We start from the raw sequence: 22,168 nt of genomic DNA, 5'->3' as shown, positions 1-22,168 counted from the left end.
TTAAATAACAGGGTGACGTAACGGTTTATCAGCCCGGCGGTTTTATCCGTCACGAGGTCGTAGGCGGCCCATACTAAATGTACCTCGTGAAGGGCGAGATGCCGCGCCGCCTACGCCGTCGTCCTTCTTCCACCGGGGGCGGCGCTCCACCCTCCGCCGATTCCAATAAATCCTCGAAAACCCTTTACTCCTCGGCCCGTCTTCACGCGACTCTCCCATTCGCGACAGGTCGCAGAACGCGATGATCCAAGGGATTACGGCTTTATTCTTTAACATCAAATAAATTACCGGAAAAATTCCAAGTAGTACAGTCTTACATTCATCACTTAGAGATCGTGAGATGCGGTCTGGTGTGACGTAGCTTAGAAAAAGATTTTCTTTATCGTGCCAACGTTTGATCTTTATTGAAATCATCTTCAATGCCTGGGATTTATAAACATTATTTAAATTATTTCAATTAATTATTCTTTTTATGTAAGGTCGTGGTTGAGATGAAAAAGTGTGATGGAAAATATGTCAAATAAATTGTCTTTATTTTATAAGCATTAAAAATAGTTTTGACCCTTTTCAAAACCTGCATTATTTTTGCACCAGCTCAATAATCTTAGAATTCCTATTCTTAAAACCGACTGTGTAATCTACACTTGGGTTCTATCTTGATACACGCTTAACCTGGAACCAACACATACAAATAAAAAGACAAGAACCGAACAGACGCTTCAGACTTCTTTATAAACTACTTGGACGGAAATTTAATATGTTGACAAAAAACAAACTGGCACTCTGCAAAACATTATTGAAACCAATTTTGACATATGGGCTAGAACTGTGTGGCACCGCTGAACCAACCATTATCCAACGAATTCAGTCTTTCTATTCCAAAGTCTTAAAAATAATAGTCAAAGCTCCCTACTATTCCTCCAAAACCATGATCCATAAAAACCTCAAGATACCCTTTGTAAATAAATTAATCCCCACCAAATTTTCCACAATCCATGAACAACTATCCTCACATCCCAACACATTAGCCCATGACCAACATTACCCATCCCTACAACCCAGTAAGGCGATTGAAGTGGAGATGGCCTTGGGACTTCCTTATAAAAGTTCATAAATAACTATTCAGAAAGCTGGGAGAGCAAAAATGGTTGCTGGCTAACCTCAGGATATATGCAAATGATAAAAAGATGGTAATTAAAATAATAATATTAAAATAGGAAATAATATTTTCAAAAACTAATATACTAATTAAACAACAGGCAACAAAAATAGGAATAAAACTACCTTACCTGAATTCCCAGGCCTTTCTGACAAAAGCGATTAAAGTTTACATAGCCAAGGGCTTGTCAGACGGATTTCGGCTTTGTAGGCCTGTCCACAGGCCATATCCAATAATGGGGGATAAGTGGATGTCACCTGAATCAGAACACAATCTGAAGGGATCCATCTTGTGCCACATAGACTGTCATTTTGCAGCATTTTGGTGATAGAGTGCCTATCCTTGTTGGGTACTTAGCTGGCATTTTATGTGTTTCCTTAAGCATCTCTCTAATTCTGGATGCTCAGTTTTATTGGGAAAGGATTGTTAAACAAGTAGAAAAAAAATCAAATCAATTCGTGGCTTTTTGCTAAATTTTCGATGAATGTGGTCAATTTCAGTGTAGTCGGTTATATATTTGATGGTCTCATCTCTAGGCTAAAAGGAATAGTTGACCCCAGTCAGATCTCAGTTTTATTTATTATTATTAATTTTTTTTAAGTTTTACTTGATGTAAAATTGGGTTAACTTTTTTGAAACTGTTATGTAGTGAGTTGTACGATCAAATTTCTCATTAACGAAAATGCCGAGATTTTTAACCTCTGAGTTATAATGTATAACTTGCACATTATTTATCTATTTTTTTAATCCAAAAATGATGGCTTTTGTTTTCAAAGGGTTAAGAAATGGATTGTTAGTACCAGCCAAATTAGATATTTCATATCAAGTTTTTAGAATTAAGGTCTTTCTTATAACAGTGAATATTTATCTGAAAGTCATCTACATAAACCATAATTTACAAGGATGGAGTATCTTGTTGAACCCATAAAACCCCAATCTGGTAAAAAGAAGTGGTCTTAATGTTGATCCCTATGGCACAACAGTCAGTACAGGCTGAAATGATGAATTGGAAATAGCACCTTGAGCCAAGGCATTAATATTTCAAAGATAGTTTCAAATTTCAAACTTGGAATTCATTATCTGTACATATTATTTGTATACAAAAATTCAGACATTCAAGTCCAAATTGTATTATTTATTCAACATACAATTTAACCTAGATCTTACAAGAAGTTGAGCTTTCTTCTATTCTTTTTCTTTCTTAGGCTTTAATAAAGTTCAATATTATGTTTGGTTATTGTTATTAATGTGTTATTATTAATGTGTGGTGTTTATTAATGATTATTTAGATATGCGGTTTCTAAGTAATCATTATTTTTAATTGTTTTACAACTCCTCTTATCTAGACCCTCAATTTGATTTCTAATGAAAGACACGGATTAATTTTGTTTAAAAAAATTCATGTTTAAAGAACCCTCACCTAACCTGGCTCGTTGCTATAGTTAGAAGATAAAATACAGGGCTACTGGTCACTGACATCTGCGAAAACAGCTTCACAACATGTATATTTTCATTGATAACGCCATTTCCAGGTTATGTGATGAGGAGCTTGAACTGCCACCCATGTTCGAATCACCTGACAATCAGGAGCTAGGCACAAAGGATCTGGTTAATGAACAAGCAGACATACTAGCCAGAGGAAGAAGTGCAAGGCCCAGAACCTATAATTGGGATAACAAGACTTCTCACAATGGGTCCATAAAAAACGTAAGGAGAAGTAAGTGAACTCCGGAAGTGCCTGACACCTAAAAACTCTCACCAAGAACTCTCACCAAACCTGGCACATTGCTATAGTTAGAGAGGATAAAACTCAGGGGAACGATAGGGCTACCAGTCATTGGCATCTGAGAAAACACCTACATATTCAATGATGGCTTGAATATTGTCGGTGGAAGAAACCACCCATGTTTGAATAAGAAGCAACCACTTTACAAAGACATAACCTGGGATATAAAGAAATCCCAGGGGAAATTGTAGCAACAACTATCACTGATCTAGTATGTCTAGGAGAAGGATTGAATCTATTGCACTAAACTAAAGAACTAAGAAAGTATAATAAATCAGAAGGCTGCAGTGCTTGGGGTACAAAAACCTGCAATTTCCTAGTAACCATCTTCATCATATGACGTGAAAAACAAACACAGAACCCTTCACCACAGAATGGCTCCAAAAAAGGCAAAAGGAGAAGTTTTGTCCAGCAATTATCTACAAGAGGACTGGTAAAAAAATTTGGAGATGTAATTCATCTTAAAAGAAGGATCGACTTAATTGAACTGAACTAAGGAACTAGGGATGATGATACATCATATTTCAGGATCAGTCTCCATTTCAGAAGCAGTAGACAAACTTTAGCAGTATACTTATGGTTAAAGAACGCTCATCAAAACTGGCAAATTGTTGCTACAAATAAACAGGGTATACCTCAGGGATGTAATGGTTATAAACTGGCGACTGACATCTGAGAAAGCATCTACCCAACATGGGTATATTCAATAATGACCCCATTTGTAGGTTATGCAACAAGGAGGAACAAACAGCTACCCATACATCTTCGAATGTGAACCATCCTCTTATTAGAGAAATAACCTGGAAATCAAAGAAAACCCAGGGAAAGGAATGGTAGCGACGACAGTCAATGACCTAGTACACTGGGAGAAGGATTGAGTCGATTGCATTGAACCGAGGAACTAGGAAAGCCAGAAAGCTGTCCTTGGGGAACAAAAAGCCCTGACTTCCTGGAACCCGTATACATCATTATCAAGTGTACTTGTGTCAAGCTCACCCATTCTTAATTGGGTAAGGATGATCCCTCTTCTACAGTTCAGATCCTCAGAGGCCACCTATCAACTTTGATATGTCAGAGCTTTTCTACCAATCCAGCCCACCAGCAATAACTCCTTTTGTATTTTATGTTTTAAATCAATAGACATTTGTCTTATTTCATATAATATTCTACAAGTCATTCTTTTTATGTGAAATACTCTCAGCTGTATGTAAATATTATATTTTATGTTACATACTAAAAGAATGTACATTTAAGCGTATAATTTCATTTATATGTACAATATCTTTTTTGTAAATGTACTCTTGCCCGTTAAATAAATAAATAAACTCTAGAAACTATTAATCATGTACTTTAAGTCCTGTTTGTCAAATGATCAGAGTCGCATATAAAAAAACCACGGACGGTCGTTAATTTAAGACAAATTCATTAAACGAATGATATGATTTTTAAAAATTAATAATGTAATAGATGTATTTTCTATACATTATTTTAGCGTAAGGACGTAAAACTGAGTTTGTAAAAGAAAATTCGCATGGCGGGAGACCTGATTGATCGACCTACCCTACCATCGAAAGTACCAAGTACCAAACTATCACAGTATCAACTACCGACGGTTGTTTCTTATCTGGGAGGTTGCACGATGAACTTCAACTAATTCGACTATTCTTAAAATGTGATCGCTTTATTTTATTTTGGCCGTTAAACAGGTAAACAAGCAAAATTTTTTTTACTAAAATTGTCATTGTGTATATTGTAGTCAACCAGTGTACAGTTCATAAAATTTGACATATTTAGCGGTTTATTTTATTATTTTTTTAGTTATCTTCATCGCATAATGAATATCACTGGGCTCTGATTTACCGTGAAATTGTATCAAAATACTTCATGATGACACCTTATGATGAAAAAGACCCTCACTTAGAAGGCAAAGTCAAAAAAGGTAAATTGGTATTATGTCCAAAGGCAAAGATCAGTCAGGTCTTGCGTGCATCGTTCAAGTCTTTTTAACATCTTGTATTTCGTTTTCTAGTTTAATGAACTAATTGACATATCTATAACTCGCTAAGTTCCCCGAACTTGTGTATCGGTTTTTGCTTCTTCACATTTCTAGGCATTTCTAAGACCGAAGAAGGTGTGGCTTGCACCATGTACAGTAGAGGAGTTTCCACTTTGTGGAATACAGTGTGTACAACACTGAGCTGTATGTGATGGCTCACACTCCAGACATTGCTATCTACCCGATAGTAAACTATACACGATCCAACCCGCTGGTGCTAAACAAGCAATAAAGAATATGCTAAAAAATAGTCAGTGGACTGGGTCTTCCGAGAAGCTCTTATGCTTCGAGAGCACAGTCGGTAGGTGACCCCCCCAGAGAATTTAAACTGCAGAAGAAGGATAATCCTAACCCAACTTAGAATTAGCCGTATGCAATTGACACACAGACACTTACATTTGGGCCAAAGTTCACATATGTTTCCAGCATGCAGAGAATGGTTGCTCAATAAGTCCCATATAATTGACGGGTGTCATTCCTTGGCTCCAAATAGGGAGCGAGTAGGAATACCGTCCGATATAAGAATTATTCTCAAGCACGACAGCAAATCTTTGGGTATGCTGTTCCAATTTTGGCAGGCCCAACCTGTATAACAAATATGAAGCGAGACTCAAAATTGCTTGTATTTTCCCTGCAGGTCAAAACAGATGGCCTACCTGGCCTTCTGCCCTCTTCTTTCTGTAGTTTCTAGATTATTTAAAAAGGTAAAAATGACTGTCTTATTCCCGTCCTATGTTTCTTGATATTTCCAAAATCGATTTGCTAAAATTTTTGGTTCTTAATATTGCGCGTTCAGAAAGCATCAAACAACTGGCATGATCCATGACAAAAGTTTACATCGATAATACCAACTACTATTATTTCAAGGGATTAAAACTTTACTGGCAATTAAATAACAAGATTCAATTAAAAATTTAGCTGAAAAAGTAATTTATATTTTTAAAAAAACTTAATGAAAACACACTATTGTAATGTACAGACAAAATATCAGCGTGGGCTATCTTTGTGTCCTGGACCTAAGCATATGTAAATGCTTAAGGCATTTTTTAAAAATTAATCATAAAAGTTTGTTGTTTTAAAATTGTTACACACATTTTGTTGAAATTGAGTTTATTTCATTGCTTTTCATTTTAATTTCAGGCAAGCGCATGCAAAGGTGGTGTACATTCTTTTCATTAGTCATGGTAGATTATAGGACACCATGTTAATGCTTTTTTTTTGGAAGAAAAAATTGTATATTTTCTATCTGAACATAATTAAACTCAAAAATAGCACTAAATTGCTTTTAAGAGTTTGGCTAGCTTGAAAATTTCAATAGGATAACTCCCAATTTTGCGCTCAATTTATATCAAAATATTGATAATTTATTTTTAGCGACTGAGCGAATTTCAGAAAACATCCACATAATCGCCAACGAACCGTCTTTAGCGTTCTACAGACTGCAGGAACATGTTCGAAAGGCGTTACCTCCAATGGTAGATAAAAGAGTTGAAGTAATGAAACTCAACCAAGAATTGCAAGGGAGATGTTATGATGTGGAATATGCTGTTAGGTGTGTAAACTATCATAATCGTAATTAAAATATATAATTTAATTGATATTTAGTACTGACAACATCATTGATACAAGGTGTGCCAAAAGTTTCTTTTTTTAAATATTTACCAAATAAACAAAATAATATCTTTATAGTTACAAGAATCAATTATTTAGTTAAAAATTTTGTTACATATAATAAATTTACAAAATGAGAATATTATGGATTAATTAAGGGAGATGGTCTGTTGGTTTGTCTTTTATTTTTTGACCTCACAGGGTTTTGCCATCCTGTTTTTACAGACCTTGAAGTTGACAAGTAACTTTTGTAGACTTCTGGCTCATCCATGCATGACCTATTCTAACTTACCTTGTTTTCCATTGTATTGAAGTTAATGTAACATCGTTTCATTTCAGCGCAGTCAAGTCAGTCGAAAATGCTGAAGAAAGTTTCGACAATACACAGAAACTGTTAAGAGACGCTGTTTTCTTCAAACAACAGTTAAAATACATTGAAAGTAGAAGGTAAGGTTCCAACATAATTATTATAATTTATTTGATCTCTTGTTAAAATGGATGTTTTTATAATTAGGAATGCCGTCAGAAAACACAACGCATTTAGTTAGTTAACTATCATTTAGTAGATAATCGTCTGAATTTCTTGTTTAAATTGGGAAAAATTAAAATATTTTCATACTTAATACTTAAAGTTAAAAATCTTAGTTTTTAAATATATATATTTATTGTTATTGGAACTGAGAGTGTATAAAGCTCTTGGTTCATTGAGCGTCGATGTTATCGCCATTGTGGCAGCTTTTATTTATTAAAGAAAAGTTGTTAAATAAATTAAAATTCTTGATGTAAAAAGTTGTCTTTTTTTTATTGAACACCTTCCCCGGTAAGTGCTAGTACTGTATATATAAGCCAATTTATTGTTAGCTTAACAAATTAACTATTAAATTGTATAATAACATAATTAATCATAGACTAGCATAATAAATAAATTTTAAATTGTATATTAGACTAATGTTAAGTTAAATTCTGTACTGCAATAAATATTAATGTAATTTTAAAGTAATCTTGTCACAATTTTCACTGCTGTACATTTGAAATTGTTTTATAAATAAGTTTGTGTTATATGGGGGATTTTTAGTAATCTAATAAAAACAACAACTTTTTACATTAAATTTTTCTCATTTTCTGGAAGAAAAGATAAAATAAATTGTACTCAATGAAAGATAGTTTTTTAAAATTAGATAATTTAAAAAAAAATCTTTAGAAAATTGCTTATTACAATTAATTATATAACATATTTTCCAGCTTTGTGAATAAAACATGAAATCCAATATGTAACCAGACCCTAACCATAATCTAACCATTCCTATCTAATCTAACTCAACCCATGCATTCAAAAACAGACTCACAAAAAATGCCTAGAATCTAGTCATTATGATTTTCACTGCTGTACGTTTTAAATTGTTTTATAAATAGGTTTTTGTTATATGGGCGATTTTTTTATTAATCTAATAAAAACTTTTTACATTAAACTTTTTCTCACTTTTTGAGAAAAGAAATTTTATCACTGGATTGTGTCTGTATTATAAACTGTACTCAATGAAAGATAATTTTTCAAAGATTCAATAATTTAAAAAAGTAATTTTTTAACATGCATTTTTCCTCCGTTTCAAGGCAAAATTTAGAAACATGGATATGTAACCTAACTCATGCATTTGAAAACAGCCATGCAAAAACATTGTGAATCCAGCTCAAAGTCAAATCCAAGTTAAAAATATGGTACTTCAAATTAATTATTAAATAAATAATTTTGACCGACTAATTATATTTACAGAAGTTACCGACATTCAAGGGTTACAAGTTTAGATTGAAAATATATCAACTAAATGTCTTGTTCAGTTTAATGTTTAATTGTATTAAATCCATTTTAAAGGGTACAGTATTCTATCCCAGTCCATAATGAATTATGACAATTTCACAGAATAAGGAAAAATAACTTTTCTAACCTGAATTGTCAAAAATCAATATAATCTTTCATAACTTAACAACAGTAAAAAGTAAATTATTTCCTATCATACAGGACAGCATGATGACCAAATAAAAAAAACCATTGGGTATGCTGGGATTCAAACCCAGAACCGCAAGCATGGCAATTAAGAGTACGCAAGGACTCTCCAAATATTCCACTATCTTGGTCCCCAAGAATGTTTTTGGTATTTTCTTATTTATTATTGCATTCTGTTTAAGCACCTGTATAACCTTTGGAAGTCAGTTAAATTGACTAAACACACTTGAAACTATATCCAGTTAGATGTTTTAAAAAATGAAATAAATAAAAGCTGAGGGCTTGCTAAATATAAATCATCATCATTTCAATTGATATTGATTTATGAAATCAATGTTAGTGTCCTGGGTTCGAATCTCAGCGGCCCTGAATTCAAACCCAGAGGTCTTACAAATGAGCTTTTTCCAAACTGATACCTCAGGGGGTTGACATGACCTCTGCTGTTGCACCACTGTAACTCTGTTACAACTTCTTCAAGAACCCCCTCTCGATATAATTGATATTTTAAATGTATGCTCAAATTCATAATTTGTGTAATGAACTTGCTTCCCATTTTCCAGTAATTCAGTGGTTAATGATCATTTCAGGCCGAAGGAAACGAGCTCAGTGTACAAAAGACTATCGGCGCATATAACTCTCGATCTTCCTGACTTGCCCGAACTGTCAGGCGCTCTGCGAGAGACTGCTAACAAAGTGGAATCTATTATGAATCAAGCGAGAAATTCTCAACACTTTTCAAATGATGAAGATGATTGAAAAATCATGGTGTAATAATTAAATCTTTTGAACCATTTGAAATGCTGTTCATTAGGTTTTGGATTCAACCGACAAATCAATGGGTTGAAACATGCTCTGAAATGATATAGGACCATATGTATAATTACTTTTATAAAAAGTAAATATTTAATTGGCTTTAAGGCATACATTTAAATTAGATAGCACAGTGTACATGGTTGTAACAACATGTTCTTTATTACAAGAATATGTTGGTTTCTGAGTTATAAATAATTGTGATCCTACTAGTAATTCATAGTCGAAAAAAATGCACTAGGCATTTTTTGTAGTAATTATAATTTAGAATATTAATAAATCTTCATAAAAGCACCATCCGAACTGATCTCATAATCGCTTTGACAGCATGTGATGTCAGAAAAAGGTAACTGAACATGTGATGTTTAAAACGGATGTTATAATTAGTACAAAAATACTATTTCCTTTCAAATTCGATTAATTTTCATTTGAAACTAAAATTATTATTTTAGATATAGACTTTATAGTTTGGATACAATTACAGTACAAACAACCAGTTATGAATTGTAAAACCAGGGTATGTGATAATATTTAAATAAAACAAAACCACATATATTATGTGTGTCATTAATTTTTAAGGTTGAGATCTATTTATTTATTTTGTTTTATTAATATCCTATGCGAAATTTTTTATACATTCAAACTTAATTTCTTTTTGTTTTGTATTTTAATTAAAATAAATTATGCAATGATTAAAAATAAATTATGTAAAACCTCATATTTGTATTCATCATTAAACTTAAAAATGTTGGATATATAACCTAACTCGTCCCTAATACTAAACTAACCATATATAATCCCTGGTAATACAAATTGCAATGCAAAATCCTTGGATGTAGTCTATACCTCGAAGTGTTTAATGAAGATCCCTGTATTCATCTATATTTCATTTTTCACAACTAATCTTTTTAGAAATTTGGCTCTCCAATAGGAGGGTTGGCGTTCTTTAATTTTTTATGAAACTTCTCGGACTCTATTATCTTTCTTGATTGGCCCTTCTGCATATGGTGACAATGCTTTGCAGCTCGTGTGCATATGTACATACATATATACATAGATTGTGGCCTAACCTAAGTTTGGCTGGTCTCAGTGTTCTGGATATTCCACTTAGGATCTGCCATTATTCATGCTAATAAATACACTCATGCAATATGTACAGAGAAAATTTGGGAGTAACTAGTACTCCAGTAGTACACCAGTGCCTATCACCCCCTTTCACTCTAATCACAATTACCCTACAAAACTAACCTAATTTGGTCTGCATCTTCTGCCACAAACCCATCCGTTCCCTCAAAGACTCATGCTAATAAATGCATTCATTATAGATAAGAAATTTGGCCATTATGGATCATTTTTGTCTCCCTCTCCTCACCGGTTTGTAAAACGGAGGATAAAGGTAATCTAACAATTTAATACACCTGAGTTCAATAAAATGGAAACTTGTCACTTCACATGATTTTATAAAGTATGTTATACTTATATAAAGTTATATAAAGTATGTTATAAAGATCTCACATGATTTTATAAAGTATGTTTTCCTTCTTTTTAAAATCACACGAGTTTCCAGGTAGTTTGAGCCCTAGGGTGAGCGATGGGTTTGAACCTAAAGGAAGAAAATGACCCAGGAAGACCATTAAGGAATAAACTGTTTCAACAAACAAATAGAACATTAAATGTCTCTTACAAAATCCTTCACACATACAGGCGGAAAAATGAATACCTCTGAAACATTTGTATGACTCCCAACATCCAATGACCACCTTCTCTGTGTAACTTCTCACAAGAAGTCAGTTGAAAGGCTCAGCTACCAATATAATGATTTTCATAGTGATTTCATAATAGTGCTCATTGTTTGTGTCTGATATGGGTAAAACTTGAAGAAATAGACGTGAACCTCCTGATCAAATGGTTAATCACCTAATTCACAAATTGACTGACTGAAAGGTGGAAAACAACTTCCAATTTGAAGTTCTTTTTTATTAATTTTTATTAAAACTGTTTCTACAGACATGGACCCATCATATTTTTCAAGGCGTCCTCTATTTTTCAATTGTGTAATTAAAAAAACAAAAAAAACATTCCAAGGGCAGAAGATGAACCTTGTACTTTCAACGGAAACTATCACTTGTGGATTAATCAATAGTAGTTTGGTAAAATGACCATACCGCGCCAAATCTTTAAGCAATATCAACTCAATAGATCATATTATCTAGTTTGAGGTCAAAAGTCAATGATAAGATTCATCTGCAATGTTTAAATTTCCTCAATCCCTCTAATAGGCACTGTAGTGACAGTCGTTCCAAGATGGTGATTTGTATTATTTTTCTCTTCTTACTACTTCAAGCAGGATATTCAACAGGTAATTTGCATTTCAATTTAATAATTTAAAGCGCCAAATGTCAACTTTGGTTGTCCAAAATGTTTTTTTAATTATGTAACAGCTAAGAATCTAGTTATAACTAAACCTGAATGATGCTGTAACATTGACGTAAGTAGAGTTTTTATTTTTTTGGTACTAAGATTAATCTTTAACAACTTTATCACCTTTTTTAAATAGTAATGATAGTCTGTAATAATATCTGTTGGATTATAATATTTACAATATTATTCTTAGTACATCGTAATGCTACGTATAAGAAAAATGTCTCATGGTAAAATGCCAGTAGATTTGGACAGAAACGTGGTATTTTGAAAATCTTTTACAAACCATGGGCGGGATTATTTCAGTATTCTTTTGAGATGGGCTGAAAAAAACTCCATAAGTCGGTCAATGAACTCCACTTGCTTTTGTAGAGAAGATCCTGTGGTATTTTTGGTACCATACAGTTATCACTTACAAAATTACGAGAATTTCAATGGATTTTTATGAAAACTATGAACCGGTAGTGATATTACGATATTAAATTAAATTAAAATGACTAAAATGTTTGTAAATTGTTTTGATATTATTATATTTTGTCTATTTTATTTATTAGCAAATTTAATTTATAGAAATTCACAAAATGCAGATTTTGCTTTTTTATTGTAAAATTAAGGATTATTTGTTTCTTGAGTAGGAAAAGTACCCCCTTTCCATAATTTTTTGTTCTTAAAGAATTTAAAAATCTGTATATGTGTATATAAATATTAAAATAATTATATAATAATTACATGAAATGGACATTTGTAACTTTTTCCCATCAAATTAATTTAATTTTTGATATTTCAATTTAGCCCTTTCTATTTTCAAACGAGCTCTTTTTAACTTCAAGTTACTCTTTTTGTGAATTTAAAATTAACTCTTTTTAATTTCAAATTAATCCTTTAAATAAGTAAAAAACTTAACAACATATGAAAATTAATTACAATTAAAATTGAAAGTTTTATACAATAAAATATAAAAAAATAACTTCTATTATTAATTCTGGATTTTTTAAGAAATAAAAATATAGGTCTTTTCTTGGTCTCATATTTTATGTAAGGTTAAAAAATTTCTTAACAAAAAGTGGAATATACAGGGTGAGTTTAACTTCTGTCTTTGTTATTTATATAAAAAAAAGAAAAAAAATTAAGAAAAACACTGAGACAAATAAACTTATAGCTGGATAAGGATAGGGGCTTAACTATTTCAAAAGGTAACATACTCGTCAACATTCATATTTCGAAAGGATTTTTTAAAATGCTAAATTCAATGGTGGAAAGGTTTTTTTTTATTTGAACCAACTGTATTCAATTCGCAGAAATACTATATCCGAACTTCGTTTTTCGGAAAAACAAAATCATCTCCAACTTCTTCAACTACGAATCAATTTATTTCTTTATAATTTTAATTGATAGTAAATAAATTGCTCATGGTTAAATAATGTGGATAATATGGTTAACAAAATGAAAAAAACATTGAGGGGGGAGGGAACAAAATTACACTCACCCTTATTCCAGTTTATGTTAAGAAATTTTTTAACTAGTTTTGAAAATATTTTTTTGTATATTAAATTTATCTAATTTTTAATTTTTATTTAAAATTTGAAATTAAAAAAGTTAATTTGAAGAGAAAAATAGTTAATTTGAAGTTAAAAATGGTTAATTTGAAGCTAAAAAGAGTTAATTTGAAATTAAAAAGGGTTAATTTGACAGGAAAAAAGTTATATTCTAAAATGTCATTTTACCTGTCTTGAGTACAGAAGCAATTTTTCTAGTCTGTCGAATATATGTACTTATTAGCATAAAAGGTGTTGTGTGAGAGGGGTTTATGGAAACATTAAATATACCATGAATCAAGATCAGTTAAGCCCTAGAACCACGTGATGGAGGTATAAAACGGAGTGGATCGAAGTCACAATAGCTCGAGTGGTAGAGCAGCGGCGTATCTAGCCGAAGATCGTGGGTTCGAATCCCGCTTGTGACACTAGCTTTTTCATCTCAACCAAATCCTCAGATAAAAAGTAGAATTAATTTAAATAATTAATACGGTCAATTATGACTACTANATAAATTTCGTTTTTATGTTTTTTACTAAAATAAATGAATAAGTTTAGAATATATTTAATCCTGATATTTGATTTTGTTCTTTGTGTAGAATTTTCTATGGAAGAAGAGGAAAACGGGAGCGGTATTAGCAACCATATAAGGCAAATAATAGAACATTACAAACAGCCGGATCCAGTTGGGCTGCCAGGAATTCCGATTCCGGATCCCATGCCTATTCCTGATATAAAATTTCAACAATCGCTCGTTAAAATTAACTTGCAGAACGTGACTGTACACGGTTTGTCTAAATTTAGAATCGATCAAGTCTTTTCAAACATGGCTAAAATGCAGGTAAAGCAATAAAGTTAATCTAAATTTGTGCAAAATCAAAATGTGAACGTGTGAAAAATAAATTTGTAATAATAATTTCAAACATTCTAGGTAGAAGCTGCCTTGAAATACGCCAGAGTGGAAATCCGCGGAAACTACACTATGATGCCACTTTTAGGCTCTGTGCGCTCTGACAAATTTAATATTTCATTAGTAGGTGTGTATTTCGAGGCGTTGGCACTGCTTGAAGTAGCTCATTTGGGTAACTTAGAGGCGACAGACATAAAGATGGACATAACATTTGATGATATGAAACTGGATTTTAAAAACGTTGGCTTTCTTGCATCACTTTTACAAGGTAATTGTAACATTCTCATCTTTCTTATATAGTTGCTTGTAACAGTTCAACAAAGTTTGATTTCGTTTAAAAATTTCCAGGGATGATAAATGCACTTAGCAGTTTTGTTTTTGACAGTGTAAAGCCTTATATATTGAAAGAAGTCAATACAAATGTTAGAGCAGATATCAACAAAATTCTAAAATCTTTGAAACAGACCTTCCCCAATTCTATACCTCCATTTGATTTGATCGTCGCAGAACTACGGAAATATGTGAGGGAAAACGATTACGATCCGTATAAAATACCGGATTACAATTATAATCCGGGTATATTCGGAGTTGATATAACGAATATTTGGATTTCTGGATTGGCCACTTTTTTTCGCGTCGGCAACGTCACTGTAACGATGAGCAACAATACCCTTTCTACATATATACATATATCGACAAGAAGATTGCACGGGCAGTGCAAATGGGAAATACCCGGAGTCAAAAAACTAGCATCACCTGGTATAACAAGTTTTACTATCGAACATATGGAAATTGAAACAAAATTCAATCAAAGCCTGGACATAAGAAAAACTCCGGTCCTTGAAGAATTGAAACTGAAAATCGGAAATATACAGTTAAGAATGAACGGATTAGGAACGTTCGATTATCTATTGGAATTTGTCGCTAATTTTTTGCCCAATATCTTGAGATATCAGATCAGCGATGCAATCGAAACACCGCTCAAAGAACGGATACAGAATACATTAAATATAATTGATCTTGAAAACCAGGTAGACACAATTTTAAACCAATTCGATGCGTTAACATACGGAAATAATACAGGCGATTTAGATTTTCCAGATGTTTATGATGATGACTTCTTCGAGGATATTTCCATGTAATACTCAGCACGCTTTTATTTATTTTTGTAAAATTTGAAACATTTACATTGAAGGTCAGCTACTTAAGAACAATATTTAAAATATCATAATTGTATTTGCAATGTAGTGGCTGATTGTGTTTTTATGAAGTCATAAGACTGATAATATATGATTTGTACATTAAATCGTGCTGATAAAAGACAGTTGCACTATGAAAGAATCACAATTAAAAAATTAAATGTATATATTTCAATGTAAATCGTCAACAATCAGTTCTTTTATTGTAAATTCTTTGTAAAGAATCCAAGCCAGAATTAAGTATTATTACATTTTATTAAATTGTTAAAATATTAATTTATTTTTGTTATATTACTAGGAATATATTGTATATATTTTATGTGACTTATTTAATTTATAAAATTTATACTCATTTTAATTTGCCTTAGATAAGTGTTCTGCTAGAATGGAACTTAATTTATTTTTAAATGTGCACATTTGTACCCTTTAAATCTTTCATGGTGGATCGCAGCAGTCGATGGGTTAGGGTGTTACACTCTAGCCTTATGGACTCCCATTTACACAAATCAAATTATTATTAATTGTCCATTAAAATTTTACGTGTATTTATTATGATTTATAATAAAAAAGCTGTTAATTATTTTTTTATTGCTTTTTTGTTCAAATGAACCCTTTTTAAGTTTCAATTAACTCTTTTTAATTTCAAATTACCCCTTTTTAACTTCAAATTATCCTTTTTTAAATTCCAAATTAAACCCATTTTTTAAAAGGAAAAAAAAAACTTAAAAACCACGCTAATAAAACCTTTCAAAGGATGTACTTTGATGAGTATCTGACATTTGAAATAGTTAAGCCCCTATTTGTATCCTCCTATCCTGGTGAGTTAGATCAGTACTTTTTGGCACATAAAAAAAATGGTATTTGATAGAAGAGTCCAATATTTAAATTAAAAAAAGAAAATAAAATTGAAATTTATCTTGATTTTTCCTTCTTGAAGGTGGGATAATAAGAAAATTAAAAAAATTAAATAATAAGAAGGAAAAATCATAAGTTAAACTGTTGAGGTCGAAATAGAAGAAAACATTGAAATTTATAATAGAAAAATTATTTTTTATATTTAAATGTATATGACTTTTAGTTTTAATTATGATTAATTTTCTTGTGAATTTTAAGGTTTTTTATTACTTTAAAGAAAGGGTTAATTTGGAATTTAAAAAAGTTAAATTTAAGTTAGTTGTTTTTTTAAAATTTTTTTATGAGGGTTATCAACCCTCGGGGTGCTGGTGTTTTTGAAAAAAAAGCCCATTTGTAAATATGTCGGGTTCGAATGCAGGCTTGCTGGATTCGAACCCAGGACCTTTACCTTACAGTGATGAGCGCGCTGTGTCTACACCTAGACCGTTGCAGCCACCGACGCCCCTCTTAAAACCATAATCCAACCATCCCTAACCAGTTAAGTTTAAAATTTGAAGTTAAAGAAGGTTCAAAAATGAAATCATCTCCAAATTCTTCAATCAAGAACAAATTTATTTATTTACCATTTTAATTGATAGTGCAAATTCTAGTTTTTGTTAAAAAATGTTTTAACTATTCTATAAAACAAGAATTATTTATTTTAATATATGATTTACTGCTTTAAAGAAGGAGTTAATATGAAGTTAAAAAGGGTTAGATTGAAATTAATAAAACGGTTTAAAAAGTTTAATTTGAAGTTAAAAAGTGACAATTTGAAATTAAAAAGTTTAATTTGAAGTTAAAAAGAGTTAATTTGATGGACAAAAGCTATATCCCTGGAGATACAAGTACAAAAACACATTAATTTTGAAAAAAATGAGTTTTTTTGTTTTTTATTGCTCTTCTTAAGAAAGGGTTAATTTGATGCAAAAACTATATAATTTCTGCCAACTGCATTACCTAATTAAAATAATAGATACTAAATACCTACTACATTGTAGAGAAAAGTTGATTGATGTGACCCACTCAATTGAAGGGTGTCATTGGCTCTGCAAAGAGATCAAGTAGGGCTGCAACCTATTATGAAAATTGTGCTTGAGTTAAGCAAGAAGTTTTTGGATCCCCTGTTTCGATTTTTTTTTGGGGGGGGGGGTGTTTTATAGTATGTACACTGACAGGCAAAAGTTTCACCCACTTGTAATATAACTTGATTTGTATATATTTTTATATATAAATCAAAGTTTCGCGTTTTTTAACATTTAATAATTGGAACTTTGTCTAAAAAAGTTAAAAAATGTAAATTGCTGATTAAAAAAAAAGATGGAAAATCTATTTTCGATTTTTAATTAACATTTCAATATCGCTTATTTCCTCCTCTTGCCTTAATTACATTTCGAAGACACCTCAGCATACTTTCTACCAGTCTGGAAATGTCTCTTTGCTGGAGGTTAGCCCATTCTTCACGAAGAGTCCTTTCAAGATGGTGGAGTGTATCAGGAAGTGATGGACGAGCTCTTATTCGTCTTTTGAGATTATCCCATAAATGTTCGATGGGGTTCAAGTCTGCAGACCGGGCTGGCCAGGCTAAGACCCTGTTGTTATGCTGTCGAAGGTACGTTTGTACTATGCAAGCGACATGTGGACGGGCATTATCATGCATTAGAATAGGATTGTCGCTGATTTCATCGAGGATAGGCAACGCATGATGTTCTAAAATTACATCCAGATAATGATTGGCCATCAAAGCCCCTCCACAAGCAACAACCAACTCTGTGTGACTCTCCATTGAGATTCCCGCCCACACCATCACTGAGCTACATTGAAAAGGTTGACTCTGGGGAAAATTACAGGCTTCGTACCTTACATTTCACCTACTTCACATTCTTTCACGCCCATCTGGAGATTGTAGAGCAAATTTACACTCATCTGTAAAAAGTACAGCAGATTAATCGTCCAAATACCAATGGCTGTGTTCTCGAGCAAATGCGAGCCGTGCAACTCAGTGTGTTCTGGTCAATTCTGGTCCTCTTACGGGGCGAAAAGCCATCAGCTCATACTAATTTAATCTTCTTCGAGCAGTGTGTTCAGAAATTTGGACACCTCCTACTTCCTGGAGCTGAAGAATCACTTGAACAAGAGTAAGGTGCCGGTTTTGCAAAATTCTCAAGGTCAAAAAACGGTCATCATGTGGTTCTGTTACCCAGGGCGTTTAGAACCAGGCCTTCCACGGTAGGACCCAGTTTCTTGAAAATGTTGTATCTCGCAGTGTTTTGTACGGAACTCTGATGGCAATAGCCGCATACCTGATGGATCGTCCATCATCAATAAGTGCCACACCATGCACAACATCCTCAGCACTAAGTGGCATTTTTAAGTTTAAAATTGAAATTAAGAAAGCAAAGATGAAAACTAAACAGTTTATAGCTTCAAAATTCAAATGAGACTGAATAAACATTGACAAATCCTTTATCCTTGTTTTGGATTAAAGATTAAGTTTGTTTACCTCTAATTGATATTCCCAATTTAAAACAGCATAAACAAATATTTATTTATTGATAAAAACAATGAGACAAATTAAGGGAAGAATTTTCTTTTATTGAAAAAATGAAAAAAAAAAAATAAAATAAATAAATTGCGTGTAATTGCCTGTCAGTGTAGTTGGTAGATATCTCATTTTGTAAGTATCTATGTATAGTGTATTTATTAGAGTGAATGTGTATTGTGAGAGGGCTGATGACGGATTGAGTACCCCATCAATCCTCAATTAGCTTTAGGGGTAATGAAGTTATATTGAATACTCATCAATTTATTTAAGGATGAAAGTTGCAAAGTGCTGAAACTGCATGTGTTGCAATGAAACGACCTAGATGTTGACAGTCTCTAGAGCCTAACTTCAGGCTGTATAAAACTGAGGACAGCGCAAGCCAAAAACAGACAACTTGTCCAAAAATTAATGATACAATCCATCGCCTAAAATTGTTAAACAGTAAAAAAATGTATTTATCGACATAAACATACTTATATTAATTCAAAGAAATAGGCAACTTAGGAATATGCATGAGAACTTTATTGAAATCATGATGATAGGAAAATATCTGTTGTATACAATTAAAGCGTTATTTTTTTTAGTAAATAAAAAACAGGAAATTAAATACAACGTGGAAATAGCAGTGTTTGTATATACTGAATATTTAATTTTCCGTACATATATTTTTTAAAAGTAAATTTCACTTGAGATTTTACATTTAAGAGTAATTTTGTATAATAAAACATAAAAAAAAAGGAAATATTACAGTGTTAAATAAAAAATACAAATAGAGAATAACTGTGAGCATTGTTTATTCCAGTTATAAGAGTAAATAATCCAAGTTTTTTGATATGAGTGTTTTTTTAGTATAAAATTAACATAAGTTTGGTAGCACATAAAAATTTAGTAGCAATATCAGTTTATATTTTTGTTTATTAATTTCTTTTATTTCTTCACACACACACACACACGCATGCGCGCATGCACGCACACACACTCTTCTCACACACACTCTTATTATTATTATATAAGAATGAAGTTTTATTTTTTTAAACAAATCAAATCAAGTTTATTTTGTAATAAATGATATGCAAATTCTAACTTTTTTAAGAACTTATGCAGCTAATTGTATTATTTTCAAAATGTTATTGTCTGATATAAAAAAAAAAGATTTTTTGATTTGTAAATGATTCACAGACACGAGAAAAAAAAACACATCAAAACATTAGAAAACAATAAAAAGTATATTTTAATTTTATTCATAAACACATGTAATAATTGTGTTTGTTATATTATCACTCACTTACCTAATATTATTATGACTATAAATAACTTATCTACATATTTTTTATTTAAATTGAGTTTTAAATAATGTCTATGACACTTCTGATATAAGTAACTTTGTCTTTTATTTTATCTATTGTTAATGCTTGCGAATCAAATATTGACTATTTAATTTCGCAATTTATTACTGTTTTCTATGGTAAATTATACAATATTCCCATAGCAATAAATCTCACACAGTATAGTTTACTTGTATAAACAAGTCAGCCGATAATGAAGGGAGGATATCAACAAAAATAAAAAAAGTAAAAAATAAATATGTATATATATATATAAATTGTGCCAAATCAAGTCCATGCAATATAATACCTTATTCAAAATCTTTCCATTTTCTGTATTGTTGTTTCGGATAAATTCCTAAGCTTCTTAAAAGTATAAAAATATCGATTAGCTTTATTGAAAAGGAAGTTACCCAATTAAAACAGTAATCGTTTTCTAAGAGCACTTGGGCATTCACAGATAAACAAAATTACATTTTGAATTTAAGCCCATTATAAACTTTCACATTTTTACTATTTTTTTAACATTATTTAAATAAAAGGCATTTTAGTTTATATGGAAGATATCAGTTGCACTATCATATATAGAAATAATCTATTGTAAACTCGATCGAATAATTTACTCCGGCTAATTGAGCAATTTAGTTTTATTTTAATACAGTTCAGCATTTTTCAAAATGGGAAATTTTAAATTTTTCATATATTTTCATTTAGAACAATTTCTTTTTCTTCGACGAGTTTTTAACAAAAATAAACTTTCATTAATTTTTCTCATGTATTTAGGTTTGATCATGGAAGTGATTAATTATAACGTATTAAAAAAAAGTTTACAATTATATAACAAATTTTTAATATCCAAACTACTAGTTGAAAAGTTTGCATATTAACAAATTTGGCAGTACTTTGGATATAAATCAATTTATTTAGACAATGTTATTCATCTTATTGTTAATCTAATTCATAATTTTATAACTTACAGTGAGATCACTCTTTTTTGTGAACATTGCTGAATTTGTTTTAACACTTTGACACATCATTGGAACTTGAATTAACCATTAAATAATTTGCCTGTTTTGTCAGTGTGTATTATTAATAATAACGCAGAAAATCTATTATCACATTGGTGTAATAACTAAATTTTGCTTCTAGTTTGCACAGAAACGAATTTTTTTTTACAGTTATTTGTTTTTTATGTTTTTATGTGTGAAAATATAAAGGTCTGCCAATGGATGGGAGAGGGCATAAGTAAACGGATAGTTACATCCACCCTAAGTGGCACAGCCACCCAAGATAGAACAGCCAGAGGATGCCTACAAGGAGGGGTTCTTTCACCACTACTGTGATCAACACTGTTAGATGAATTCTTAACATACTGGAATAAGAAGGATTCCACTGCCTAGGCTATGTGGAGAACTTTGCCATAGTGGTAAAAGGCCATGCAGAGGTTATGATGGACTGTGTACAAGCTCTCAACCTGGTAGATAGGTGGTGTAAAGAGAGGAGCTATCTATTAACCCCCACAAACGATAATGATTGTCCGTTCACAAGGAAATAAAAATTCCAAGCCTAAACAGGACACTGATTCCATTATTCAAGGAAGCCAAATATCTAGGAATTACACTAGACCAGTGGCTCACATGGAATTCACATATAATTAAAACCACTAGGCAGACAAAATTGCCGGGGTGAGGTGCAGAAGGTGCTGTGCTAAAAGCTGGGGATTAAACTCTGAAACTACCCTACGGCTCTACACCTGTGCCATAAGACCAATGTTGACATATGGGTTGGTGGGATGGTGGGCCAAGATTTTGCAGGTTAAGGCGATCAGGCTATTAAGTGACACTCAGAGCCATGAATACAATGCCAACTGCGACCTTGGCGTTAACAACACTTTCCACTGTGCCATATTCAAATG

General features: G+C 31.8%; 2 protein-coding genes across 3 annotated transcripts; both read left to right on the top strand.

Annotated features, from left to right (window-relative positions):
- Positions 1-4,525: 4,525 nt before the first annotated feature.
- LOC106670514 (BLOC-1-related complex subunit 8 homolog) lies at positions 4,526-9,657 on the top strand. Its single transcript, XM_014400950.2, has 5 exons — positions 4,526-4,651; positions 4,764-4,884; positions 6,376-6,553; positions 6,952-7,059; positions 9,202-9,657. The coding sequence occupies exons 2-5, from the start codon at positions 4,830-4,832 to the stop codon at positions 9,368-9,370; spliced, it is 510 nt and encodes a 169-aa protein (XP_014256436.1). The 5' UTR covers positions 4,526-4,651; positions 4,764-4,829; the 3' UTR covers positions 9,371-9,657.
- Positions 9,658-11,625: 1,968 nt separating this feature from the next.
- On the top strand, positions 11,626-16,069 carry LOC106670510. Of its 2 annotated transcripts, none has more exons than XM_014400946.2 (4): positions 11,626-11,783; positions 13,980-14,221; positions 14,312-14,558; positions 14,639-16,069. In XM_014400946.2, exons 1-4 carry the CDS (start codon positions 11,729-11,731, stop codon positions 15,430-15,432), a joined length of 1,338 nt encoding a protein of 445 aa, XP_014256432.1. In that variant the 5' UTR covers positions 11,626-11,728; the 3' UTR covers positions 15,433-16,069. The 2 variants fall into 2 exon arrangements, with proteins under 2 accessions (XP_014256432.1, XP_014256433.1); XM_014400947.2 differs by lacking the exon at positions 11,626-11,783 and adding an exon at positions 11,972-12,306.
- Positions 16,070-22,168: the final 6,099 nt, after the last annotated feature.

The sequence above is a fragment of the Cimex lectularius genome, unplaced genomic scaffold, assembly GCF_000648675.2.
Source record: "Cimex lectularius strain Harlan isolate CLEC.00 unplaced genomic scaffold, Clec_2.1 scaffold31, whole genome shotgun sequence".
Taxonomy (NCBI): domain Eukaryota; kingdom Metazoa; phylum Arthropoda; class Insecta; order Hemiptera; family Cimicidae; genus Cimex; species Cimex lectularius.
The sequence above is the reverse complement of the archived record's forward strand: the minus strand, read 5'-3'. Positions and strand labels throughout refer to the sequence as shown.